At 40.0% G+C, this 12,753-nt stretch overlaps 1 protein-coding gene across 1 annotated transcript; it reads right to left on the reverse strand.

Annotated features, from left to right (window-relative positions):
• Nucleotides 1-4,377: 4,377 nt before the first annotated feature.
• Nucleotides 4,378-12,482, reverse strand: LOC308077835 (homeobox protein orthopedia B-like; the record flags this gene model as incomplete). Its single annotated transcript, XM_080418803.1, has 3 exons — nt 4,378-4,887; nt 11,295-11,749; nt 12,407-12,482. The coding sequence occupies 3 exons, from the start codon at nt 12,480-12,482 to the stop codon at nt 4,378-4,380; spliced, it is 1,041 nt and encodes a 346-aa protein (XP_080274929.1).
• Nucleotides 12,483-12,753: the final 271 nt, after the last annotated feature.

The raw sequence follows: 12,753 nt of genomic DNA on the forward strand, positions 1-12,753 counted from the left end.
TTTCGTAAAATGAGTCAACATACTCTTCACCATAGCACCCAGAGTGAGGGGGTAGTTTTTCAACCAAATCTGAGGTTATGGTCGTGAAGAATATGTTGAGGATTTTATTCACTTCATGTTTGGATGTGATGAGAGTGTCATTCACTTTGAGGCTTGTGTTTGTAAACCTGGTTTTCAATTTCTTGCTGCAGCCTAGTAGGTTGTTGAATAGCTTCCAAAGCTCTCGTGGTTTGCTTTGATTTTCCTCAAGGTACGATTCCATGCCAGGTCAGCAATGTGTCGATGTGTCCCTGAGCTAATTGCTCCCCGAGTGCAACATATGGCTGCTCACTGCTCCTAGTTGTTATAGGATGGGTAAAATACAGAGGATAAATTTCACGTATGTGCAAATATACTGTGACAAACAAATCCCCTAGGCATGGGGCCTATATTATTATTATTATTATTATTATTATTATTATATCAACAATTTTCATTGTTTTACCTTTTGAATTATTGTAAAAAGGAAATGGTTTGGACATACAGGGTTTCCACCTGACAAGAATAATATACTCATATAATCTAATGATCACTGTGTTTGAATTTATTAAAATAGTTTGTGATATGTTGGAAACCTATGCCCAGACAAGCCTCTACCATACATTTACAGTAGCCTATAATTTTCATCTGGACAGCATTATTTCTATGATCATAAAAGTCATAAATGTGTCTATTTCAATGATGGAGGAGGGTACTAAATTCATAGCTACTGGCTTGCTGAAGGGGGCACCCTGGAGACCATTCCTTATAGTGATTCTCAACCTTTTAGAGGTGCCAACCGCTCTACATTTGACCGTGTGTGTTTGTCCGTCCATCCGTCTGTATGAGCACGGCATACAGCTGCAGCTGATTGCAACACAAATGTGCAACCAATAACACAAATTAAACACAACCAGGAGACAGTGCAACAAATGCCAGCGCCTGCACATCAAAGAGAATAGTACCGTCTGAATACCAGCGCCCACACATCAAATAGAGATAGTGCCGCATAGATACCAGCACCCACACATCAAATAGAGTAATACCGTCTGAATACCAGTGCCCACACGTCAAATAGAGTAGTACTGTAGTAGAGTAGAGTAGTTAATTTAACTCTGAGAGTTACAGACCCGTGAGTTTGGTTCCAATTGTACACTCTCAGAGTTACAGACCTGTAATGGTCCATTTGGACCCCTGCAGGGTACCCGGGCCGACGTTTAGAAACAGGGCCTTATGTTATGTGGAAAAACGATCAACATTATCTTGATGCCTTCAACCATTCCTGTCACCTTGTTGTTTGATAACGCACAGCTACTATAATATATAATGTTATCATATATGATTTATAATACATTTATGTCAGCTTGTGTTTGATAACGCACCGCCACTATAATAGACCTGACAGCATTTTACTGAAGGGGACGTTATTAGTATCATGCCTCCACTTTAAGTGACATCGCGCCATCAGGGTCGCGGTATAGATTGTGTGTGTGTGCGTGCGCGTGCGTGTGTGTGTGTGCGTGCGATATCGTGGTTTCTATAGAGATTTGTCTAATCAATCACCATTAGCACGCGGTAGCATTCGTCACATTTGAGGTCAGCCCGTCACAGACGTAGATGGGCGGGGGGTGGGGGTGGGGGCGTTAACCGATGTAACGTGGTGTCATATCTAAGAGACTTCTTTAACCACCATGAACCCCTTGCATCCTTATTCTGGGTTGGACAGTCGGTGAAAATAGCTGATCTACAAGCTCACGGCGTGACGTGAGCTTGTAGATTGGCTGAAGACTAGGGGACCTAGTATCCAGCCCTGGGGGACTCCGGTAAAAACGTAAATAGGGTTTAAGGGGTTATCCACATGAACCCTATAGTGTCCCTATGGGGGGCGAACATTACGCGATTTGTGAGCTTGTAGATCGGTTATTTTTGGCAAATAGAGGCAACAACAACACAAAAAAAGCAGTGGACCTAGTATACAGTCCTGGGGGACCCCGGTATTATAATAGGGTTTCATTTGTTATATTCAACTACCCAGGACAATTTTGTTGGTGTATTTAGTGGTATTGTAGCCTATATACAATTGCTGCGTTTAAAACTGAGTGTGAAATTTGGTCTGGAATCTGGATTACATTCAGAATTAATCAGGAACTTCACCTTGAAGTTGATCAACTTTCAGCTTGATATTCATTTGAGATCCAACTGATTGATATAACCTATTAACTGTGAGATGTAAATGAACGTGGAATGTTCTATTCAGCGTGTTATGCATTTAAACATTATGCTCCCCCCCCCCCAGGAATATCCAGCCATGCCATAATTTTGATTTCCTATAAGCAGGCCTAGGCCTACTGTATGTGTTTACATACCAGTTCATCATCTGAATTGAAGCCTTCCTAATAGCAGCAGTGGGCAGCCATGGACCAGCAGCTCCAGTGTCAGTGCCTTGCTCAATGGCACCGACTGGAGTAGGTTCCTAACCTGTGTGTCTTTTAGTGTGGAGGAAATGGAGGAACAATGGACAATGGAGGAACAATTCTCCAGTCTGTTTCTCCAGAAAGCAGCGTTGATCCATGCAGGTTGTGACATACTTGAAAATGATTTTATTTGAGCATTTACATTTAATTAATATAAACATGTGTTCATGAAACTGAAATGTCTTCGTTCAAACATTTAAGAAATCCATAAGGTTGATAATAAGCACAGACGATAATTTAGAACAAAAATTATTATCACAAACTGACCAAATATGGGAAGAAGAATGCTTCCACTACACAAAACATCCTATATAACAGATATACTTTTTAAGTCAATTCCCAATTTATCATAATTATGTCTCTTTTTTTTTTGCCTTGGCCAGCACATGCACTCTAGTGTTTTCTCCATGTTGTCATGATTTTTGTGATAGTATTATTATTATTCTCCTCACATCTCTGTCCAGTTGAATCTTTTAGTTTCTCACAAAAATTAAAAATACAATTTCCAGGTGGACCCTTCACGGTCGCATGCTGTGCAGTAGGTAGACTTTGTTCCTTGTTTTTCAAAGTTTGTTGACAGAAAAACGTTAGATCACTAAGAAAATATCATGCTACATTAAAGGCAAGTACTTTAATGTGCCAGGCAGAAGAAAGTAACAAATAAGCTAATTTAAATGAATGAATAAATATATAGATAGACAGACAAACAAACAAACAAACAAACAAACAAACAAAAAATAAATAAATAAATAAATAAATAAATAAATAAATAAATAAATAAATAAATAAATAAATAAATAAATAAACAAACAAACAAACAAACAAACAAACAAACAAACAAACAAACAAGAAAATAAATAAATAAATAAGTAAATACATAAATAAATACATAATTGGCATAGGCTACATGCGAAACATGACATCATATAGCCTACTGCAACGCGAGCTTTGTGCTCTGTTATTACGGCATACCGGCCTATTATACTGATAAATAATGTCCTTCTTGTTTGTGACTGATCGTCATTTGATGATGAAAACTGTCAATGCCGTAATTATATAATTGTTACATCATTATAGCTGCGTGAGTTGTGTGAGCTGAACCAGAATCCTGCCAGGGGTTGTATAATGTTTCCAGTAACATAGCAAAGATGGATTGTTTTTGTTGCATTTTCATCTGGTTTTCATTTTAGGTGTTTCACTTGAACCCCAGCATCACTATTCTACTGGGGGCCAAAACATAGCCGATCTACAAGCAATGTGAGCTTGTAGATCGGTTATTTTGGAGTTTAGAGGGCGTGGGGGGGGGGGGGGGGGTGAGCGGTCCAAGTGAAGTAGGCTGCAGTTCCAGGTCCTTTTCATTCAGAAATAGGGCATAGCAGTGGCGGCCATTTTGTGGTTCCACCGATTCAGAGCCCATTCATTTTTCCCATAGAGATTTCCAAAAATATTTATATCAATTATTTTAAGCCTAGAATCAAGCCATCCAGGCTCCTGGTGAATCATGACCGTATAACATTTGATTCTGTGAAGAAGAAAATAAATGAATATTGAATTATTAATAAATAGTAAATACCCTTTGTTTTGTGGTTTTCAAAAAAAAAGATCTCACAGAATCAAATGTTTTATGGTCATGATTCACCAGGAGCCTGGATGGCTTGGTTCCAGGCTTAAAATAATCAATATAAATATTTTCGGAAATCTCTATGGGGAAAATGAATAGGCTTTCGATCTGTGGTACCACAAAATGGCCACCACTGCAATGCCCCATACCGGGTTTGAAGTGTTGTTTTAGGTGACGGTCACATGTGCTCCAGCTGTTTCCAGTACATAGCAATTGATGGATAGTTCTGTAGCATTTTCGGCAGGTTGTTGTCGTTGCCGCGGGCTAAGTGAAGCTCATGGACACTGTGTGCTCCAGCGCTTTGCGCCGCAGCGACGCGATGCTCGTCCCCCGCCACATGTCACTCTCCGGCCCGCCGCCGCACAGCTGGCTGGGCGACCCGCCGGCGACGTTGCCGTGTCCTCCTCCGGAGCCCACCATGCCGGGGAAGGTGGGCTGGTACAGGGCGTGGGACTGCAGGCCCGAGCCGTTGCCCGACATGTTGGACAGCGCCATGGAGTTGCCGGGCGGCCCGTTGCCCAGGCTGCACTGCGACAGGGCCTGCTGGGCCATGGCGGCCTGCTGGCGGCCCACCAGCGCCCCGGGGGGCAGCTGGAGCTGGGAGACCCCCCAGCGGGTGTCGTTGGCGTGGAAGGAGCACAGGCTGTCCCCCATGGAGGACGGGAACTGGGGGAGGCCGTGGTGGTGGGTGGGCAGCAGGGTCCCCGGAGAGCGGAACACGTTGGTGGTCTTCTTGCGTTTCTTCCACTTGGCGCGGCGGTTCTGGAACCACACCTATGGAACGAATATGAAGAGAACGCGTTTTTTAGAAGAAGACAGAACAAACAAAACGATGGATAAATCACAAACGCCTTCCGTTTGTGTTTTATATTGATATGGCCCCGTCAGTGGCGTAGCTAGGATTGCAGTATTGGCTGGGCCTGGCCGATACTGTGCGGGCCGCATGCATGCTTATTTGTGCGTTAAATTTCCTCAAAATATCAAGTCAGGTGTCTTTGAGATTGACAAGTGTTGCAATGTCACGGCGGTCCCATTGATTCCAAAATATAAACTACAATTCAAACGACCATAAAAAAACAGTAACAACACTCCCAGCCTTTACTAGCACCATAATACTGTGTTGATAATCTACTGGTTCCGTGTCAACTTGTGACTTTGTCACTCGTAGCAAGTGACACACACACACACACACACACACACACACACACACACACACACACACACACACACACACACACACACACACACACAGACAGACTCAACAGCTATAGTCGCAAGTCACGTCACCTCTGTAATTTAATTCATGAATCCGGGACCATTATCCATTCTCTTTTGGACAGCTTCAGGACATCTGACAGTAGCCTATGCCTCCTACAGACTACGTACTTAACAGGTCACACAATGGACCAATGATATGCACTATAGTGGCAGCTTTTGTAGCTTGGTAAAAGGTGAATGGGGGTGGGGCAGCCAATGTATCTATTGTTGTTGGAGGAGCTGAGTTCTTTTTTTTCTCGCCATTTTACAGCAGCTATAGCCTGCAAGAGCTCCATTGACTGGGGCCAAGGCCCGAGTGGCCCAACGGACACTACGCTTCTGGGCCCGTTGACAGCTTCAACATTCTATATGGCCCAGTGGTTCTCAACCTTTTCAGGCCGTGACCCCCCCAAATAATCATATTTGAACTGGGGACCCCCCCATTTTGTTTGACTCCGTTCCACAGATAAATATTGTGAAAATAGCAGATCTACAATACAAGCTCACAACGCCTTTGTGAGCTTGTAGATCGGCTATTTTCTTAAGTTATTTGACAATTTGGCCAATGTTTTATAGTATAGTTTGTTGATTACTTTTGTAATTGTCTTTTTATTAAAAAGGTCTTAAAAGTCCCCCCCCCCCAAAAAAAAAATTCATGTGGGGAGCGCCACTGGTAAGTACCCAAATGACTACTTTACAGTGGCGGTGAGCGTGCACGTGCACGTGACGTCATTAAAATGTCGTTCCCCTGAAAATAAAATCACCATATGCCACTGCCTATAGGCTATATGTTGCAATGTTTACAAACAATTGCGCAAAGGTTGCACATGTGTTCAGGACAGCTGTGGTATTCTATTTTATTTTTTACATGGAATGATTGTTTTATTTTATTTTATTTTATTTTATTTTATTTTATTTTATTTTATTTTATTTTATTTTATTTTATTTTATTTTATTTTATTTTATTTTATTTTATTTTATTTTATTTTATTTTATTTTATTTTATTTTATTTTTATTACTAGGCTACTCTCGAAATATTTCACCAGCAAATTCGGCCGCTATATTGTTACTATTGGCCTAAAAATGTATATTCGTGTAGGCCTATACTGTATTCAATATGCAACCATAATAATGTTACGCTATAGCCTACCATTATATTGTACATCTGATTTTAGTGAGCACACTATAGTAAATATGCAACCATAATAATGTTACGCTATAGCCTACCATTATATTGTACATCTGATTTTAGTGAGCACACTATAGTACATTCCTTGAGAATTCTATAATTCATATAACCTAGAATGCTCCTTTTAGTCGATTAGAATGTGTTTGAGATAACTGTTTTTTTTTTTTTTTTTCCTGCTATAGACCTAATGCCAGCCTGAAATCTTATCCAACCAAAAAATAATGCAAACTGTAACGGCGATGAAATATGTCTTGTTTTCCTATAAAAGACCTGAGAGCTGCAGCAGTTCAAAGCGTCCGACATTAAGACATAATCGTCGCTGGCAGGTGGAAACCTCGTATGTCCAAAAAATTGCCTTTTTTTAAATAACATTTTAAAAACAAAAGGTGAAAATATTGGAAATAGCTTATAGATATGCTATTTTCACTACTTTTGCACGACAGCCTTGTATGATGAAGTAGGGCAGTGGTTCTCAACCAGTGGTCCGGCGACCACCAGTGGTCCTTGGGGGGGTACCAGGGGTACTCGGTGCGGCACTTTGAGCTTGTATTGTAGATCTGCTATTTTGGGGGGGGGAAACTTGAAAATGTGTGCAAATCTTTGAATATATTAAAGCGAACATTAACACAAATCTTTGCTTCTGGGGGTCCCTGGAACAAAACATTTTCAGATGGGGGTCCACGGCCGGAAAAAGATTGAAAACCACTGAAGTAGGGCATTTACGAAAAAAAAACATAAGAATTTGAAACATGGAGATACGAGATTTCTGCCCGACAGCCACATGTATCATTTTTGCAGATCTGCTATTTTCACTACTTTTGTGTGACACTCTTGCATGATGAAGTATAGGGCATTCATTTACGAATAAAACACTTGAAACATGGAGATATGAGGTTTCTGCCCAACACAGCCACACACATACCTGCATGCATTGATTCTCAGCCTCTCTCCTCTGGCAGCCTTATCATCATCATTATGGATGAGCATCATTCCACTATAATTCTAATTTTATGTAAATAGTAGGAGCTATAACAATGATTATGGCGACCATTATTTCACGACCGAGCGACTCCAATGTCTTTCCCATTGCGGCTTTAATAAGGCATAGAGGTGATAACTGTGAATATGGCTGATATCATCTCCTCATACATAGGCTTAGAACAACACCCCTGTGCATACATCATTATAAAACCCATTATAATACCAGCCGCCTAAAACATCTCTATATATATATACATTTATAAATGTAGACCAGTGGTTTTCAACCTTTTTCATGCCAAGGACCCCTAAATTGATATACATTTGGCCGCGGATCCCCATCTGAAAATGTTTTGTGTTAAAAATGTTGGCTTTAAAAATATATATATATATATTCAAAGATGTGCTGTGCCGTGCTATGAGCTTGTAGATCTGCTATTTTTGAATAGCCAAAGCTAAGTGGTCCTTGGGTAGTCCCCCCAAGGACCGCTGGTGGTCCCCGGACCACTGGTTGAGAACCACTGCTTTAGACTAGGCCTACTGACTAGGCCTACTGTACTTTTTTTTTCGTCGGTTATCATTAAGGTTGCACATGTTTTCAGGACAGCTGCGGTATTTTTCATTTCATTTTGACATGGAATGATTTTATTTTATTGTGTTTTATTTTATTTTAATTTAAATAAAATAAAAAAGCCTAAAATACGTATAGGCGTATATACATCTAATGGATCTAGACATTTGTAGGTGTATGTACAGTTTTATGTCTGTACATTTGTAGATCTGTAGAATGTATATATTTGGGCCAAATAATTTGGCCCATAAAGAACAGCCTATAATACCCGTTCACCGTTGATTCGAGGCTTTTAGAGCAAGGTGCAATTTTTTTCGATGTTCATAATGAAGCCATATAAAGGACATGATTGCACGCGGGATAATAAAGATCCAATCATAATAATAATTCCATATAGCATGTGGAGATGGTATAGGCTGCTATATCCATTACGCACAGGGAACGCCCGACGCAGCATAGCCGCATAATAGACTTGACCCCCATCACACCAAAACATAGCCGATCTACAAGCTCACAACGCATCGTTGCTATGCGTTGTGAGCTTGTACATTGGCTATTTTTTGGCGAAGAGATTTGGTGTGGACTGGGGAAAAACTGATCCAAGTATTAGAGCCAATTCAGGTCCACAATGGAATTGAATTGAATTTGAAAAGCTTCCTATATCGTCCAAAACTCGAACAGTCCCCTTGAGCAAGGCACAGAAGTGAACCCCCGACTGGTCCAGGGCAGGGTGGATGTTAGTTTATAGAAGACCCCCCCCCCCATCCGACATCCACACTCCCACAGGTCCTTATATCTGTAAATACGAATGTGTTCTTTGAGTCTTAACTTCGTCTACGAATTGAATACCAAGGACCCCAATGGAAACAAGACCGCAAGGACTTCTTTTGGACGGACCTTTTAGACAAAGTATTATAAATGTAATTGTGCTGTTTACATGTTTTGCCTAATAAGATATTCAATCAATGATTCAAACTCTTGAGCTGCCTTGATTAGACTTGAGCCCTATAAAAATAGTGAATACATTATTAGTAATAATAATAATAATAGGCTAATAATAAATAAATAAATTGTAATGTATTTGATATAGGCCTACCATTCCTATGCTGCATATAGTATAGTATATGGTATTATAGCAAATACATTACAATAATATAATCATAATAATCATAATAATCATAATTACTATGTTTGAACATTTGAAAACATGCCCCAAATTTGGTGATGCCATTCAGATCTAATTTAGCCCTCAATATTATCTGTAAATTATTCATGGCCAACTCGAGATATATGGCTATAATACAAATATATTCCTTGCGTAGTGTATGTAGTCTACATGTATTGAGAGTTGATCATTTAGAGTTTGTATTAAAGCAGGTAGACGGAATGAATGTTAATGTTAATTAGCATATAGTGATACGTTTTGTAATTGTATTGATGCACGCATTGCAGTTGGATTTCTATTAAAATTCCAGAACAATTAAGCTACGATTTTCGTTGTATAATTGTTACATTAATAGTGAAAAGGGATTCAGACCACTGGATCGTTCAATCGCGCTCTCTAGAATCGCCGACGTTATTTAAATCTGCAATTCTGCAGATCAAAACAGGATTTGATCACCTAGAATTTAAATATTACAAATAATACAGTAAGAGCTATGGGTTAAATAAATAAAATAAGAAGACACGTAATCATAGTTCCATTTTTATCAAGCTACAAATATACTACTCATATATATGATGTTTTGCATATTATTGTAGTATATTATTGTTTGTCTTTAAAACGTAAAGAGATTAATGTCTCGATGAATTTAATACACAGGAACTCAATGGAATGGAATGGCCCTTTTTTCGGGTTATCCTTTTGGCATCCTTTTGTATAAATCTGTAGGCCTACCACTGTAGCGTTTTAGCAAACTGTTAATACAGTATTTGTTCAATCAATCAATCAATCAATCAATCAATAAACCAATCAATCAAAAATCGAAGTTTAGGCAAATAGAATGTCTTTTCCCCAGGCTAGGTCCGCGGCCACATGTATATCAATTTAGGGGTCCTTGGCATGAAAAAGGTTGAAGACCACTGGTTTAGAATAGCAGAGTTTTGAGGAAATCTCAACCCAAACCCTGGTTCAAGCTATAGCCCTTCAACGTGCCATTATGACGCAAGAAAATTAGGCATCAACCTCATCAAACAATAGGCCTCTATAGGCTGATAAATCAATTCAAAGCACTAAACTATCATTTATTTTACGCTCCAATTGTTTTGACAAATCCTATTAAAAATAAATCAACGGCAATAAAAAATAAAATATTAACCCATTAAGGCCCTTCATTTAAGGGAGAGCATCAGTGGAACAGTGTCATGTTAGATGTCTGCGTTGCCTATTCAAAAATAGCAGATATACAAGCTTCGTGCTAGATCTGCTATTTTTAACATTTTTTTTATTCATCTTGAACGTGTGATACTGATTTAGAAGGCATTTGTAGAATTGGCCTCAAGTCTTAAAGGAGCAGTTCACCTAAAACATGACTTATTTTCTATCAATTACACACCATGCAAGCTTTGAATTCATGGCGATTTTCCTGTTTTTGTTGCATTCCTGAGACAATAATCTGATGGCTGGCAGAGTCGACTCGATCTTCTATTGACCGATGACCTGGTGGTCATCAAATTATTGAGGAATGCGACAGAAACAAAACAATCTCCACGAATTCAAGGCTTCATGATGTAATTGATAGAAAATAAGTACATTTTTGGGGGAACTACTCCTTTAATAACTCACCCGGCGTTTGACTTCTTTGGTGAGAATGCGTTGCTTAATGGTATAAAACAGTGGTTCTCAACCAGTGGTCCGGAGACCACCAGTTAACATAGCGTCACAATAATGTTTACCTCTTCGCTTTGGCTATTTTTTAGAAAAATCTGGAAAATGTGTGCAAATCTTATATATTTTAAAGCGAAATGTTCGCTTTAAAAGCACAAATCTTTGCTTTAACACAAATCTTTGCTTCTGGGGGGTCCCAGGAACAAAAAAAAAATCAGATGGGGGTCCGCGGCCAAATGTGTGTCAATTTAGGGGTCCTTGGCATGGAAAAAGGTTGAAAACCCACTGGTATAAAACAAACAAAACAATGAAAAACCAAGTTCAAATCCAGCTTGTCACCAATCATCCATAACCATACCTGCACTCTGGACTCGGTCAGGCCGACCCGCAGCGCCAGCTCCTCCCGCATGAAGATGTCAGGATAGTGGGTCTTAGCGAAGCTGCGCTCCAGCTCGTTGAGCTGCGCGGGCGTGAAGCGCGTCCTGTGCCGCTTCTGTTTGGACGTCTGCTGCCCTCCTCCACCACCTCCAGTCTGGTTGTTAGGGTTGTTATTATTATTGTTGTTATGATTATTATTATTGTTGTTGTTGGTGTTATTCTGCTGTTTCTCCTGATCCTTGCTGTTGTTGGCTCCAGGGTTGTTGGCTCCAGTGTTCAGATCGTCCACCATGGTGGCTCCCTCCACCGCCCCGACCCCGTCGGGCCCCCCGCCCCCCGGGCCCAGCTCCGCACCGTGGCCGGAGTCCGGTGCTCCCAGACGGCATTTTAAAACCTCCCGGTGGCCTAGAAGCTCCGCGGCCGCATCTTTCATCCCTGCAGCCAGAGATAAGCAAAAACGGGTCTGTGAGATGTGAAATCGGATAATCGTTCCTGTATTTAATATGCCTTTTGGATTGGGATGGGGGTTAGGGGGGGGGGGATAAAAACAATTAATAGCATTGTTACAACAGTTATGCTTCTTCTCACTTCTTTGCGAATATGCATTTTTTATTTTACTGTTATTCTGAATTATTTGCTTTCATTTGTCATTGTTTTTTAAATTTGCCTTATTCAAAACAAACATTTCAAATCAAATCAAATCAAATCAATGTTTGATTGCAGTGGAAAATAGTTTCATGACTTTTGTCATAAATTACAAATAGCCTGTCTAGCTATATGATCCAAATGAACATGCGTAAAATTAAACAAGTATGTGAATTTAAATTACACTGTAGATGAATGCCGTTATTACAAGTAAAAAAATACAAACACAGCATGCAGTTGTGTAATCTGCCCCCTTAAACATACTTAATTCAATTCGATCACATCGACATTTCAAAGAAACGTGCTAAATCAAATTACTGCACTAATATAATAATAATAATTACTTTTCCAATGAATTAGTTTCATTTCGGCCACATTAAAGATAATCTAAGCAACAAATTGTCAATTCTCTGTGCTTGATTTAAGGATTTAAATGCCTTGGCTTACAGTAGAGTTGAAGAGCGGAGTTTGGTGACGAGAACTCACCGAGCCGAGCGTCCAGGAGGTCGGCGTGCGAGAGCATAGCGCACCGCTCCTCCAGGGCAGAAAGAAAACCCCAGAAAATAAATAATAAAATAAATAAAAAATCTCTATAACTTTTTAACCTATTTAAGAAATATATATAGATCCTAAATGAAAGCAAATTCGGTTTGTGGTTAAAAAAGGAGGTTCCCTTGCATTATAATGTACTTTACAGGGACGGTGGGAGGTGCTTGTGGGGAAGCCAAACGATGCCTCTTCAAACGAGAGCCAATCAGAGCTGGACGCTGGGAGGAGAGGTGACCCAGCCAATC

Source organism: Gymnoscopelus braueri (genome assembly GCF_963280865.1).
Source record: "Gymnoscopelus braueri genome assembly, chromosome: 22".
Classification (NCBI taxonomy): Eukaryota; Metazoa; Chordata; class Actinopteri; order Myctophiformes; family Myctophidae; genus Gymnoscopelus; species Gymnoscopelus braueri.